The sequence below is a fragment of the Fomitiporia mediterranea genome (assembly GCF_000271605.1).
Source record: "Fomitiporia mediterranea MF3/22 unplaced genomic scaffold FOMMEscaffold_7, whole genome shotgun sequence".
Lineage (NCBI taxonomy): Eukaryota > Fungi > Basidiomycota > Agaricomycetes > Hymenochaetales > Hymenochaetaceae > Fomitiporia > Fomitiporia mediterranea.
In genome coordinates, this window is record NW_006760392.1 from 182,403 (window position 1) to 182,930 (window position 528).

General features: G+C 44.9%; 1 protein-coding gene across 1 annotated transcript; it reads left to right on the forward strand.

The window, feature by feature from the left end:
* Window positions 1-280: 280 nt before the first annotated feature.
* FOMMEDRAFT_156955 (uncharacterized protein) lies at window positions 281-507 on the forward strand (the record flags this gene model as incomplete). The annotated part of the gene is made up of 1 exon (XM_007267181.1): window positions 281-507. A coding segment is annotated over one exon (227 nt), but the record flags the coding sequence as incomplete, so codon positions are not given.
* Between the last annotated feature and the right edge of the window lie 21 nt (window positions 508-528).

The following is a 528-nucleotide window of genomic DNA, read 5'->3' on the forward strand; positions in this document are numbered from 1 at the left end:
GGACTCCGGACCTGAATAACCTGAACTAATGTCTCAAATCTCGTTTCCCATATCTCTAGCTCACTATACTAAAACAGATCATACTCCTTTAAGGATCTTTGAATATTAGCTAGCACTTGCATAGTACATTTTACAAGTTTCTGGCAGTCCAAGCAAAGCAAAACTTTATTCCTGTTCTTTACTGTTCAATGTATGGCTTACTAAACTTGACTCTTCCTATCTGGTTATTGTCTCCCGAAATATTTATTCCCTTTATGTATATTCACTCCTCTCCCGTCCTATGCCAAAGACGCCGCAGTCCCAGCCGCCCTCCCCAGTCAAGCAGCCAGCCAATGCCCCTGCCCCTGACAAATTAGACAAGATGTCCGAAATCACTCTCAGAAAGAAGAACGCTGACGCTCAGGCTGCTTTCCGTGCACGCCGTGCCAACTATATTGCCACCCTCGAAGAGACAGGTCCGTCTGCTGCTAAGTACCTAAATATTTCATGTTCCGACACTAAGTGTCCGTAATCGCAGTAACCAGCTTA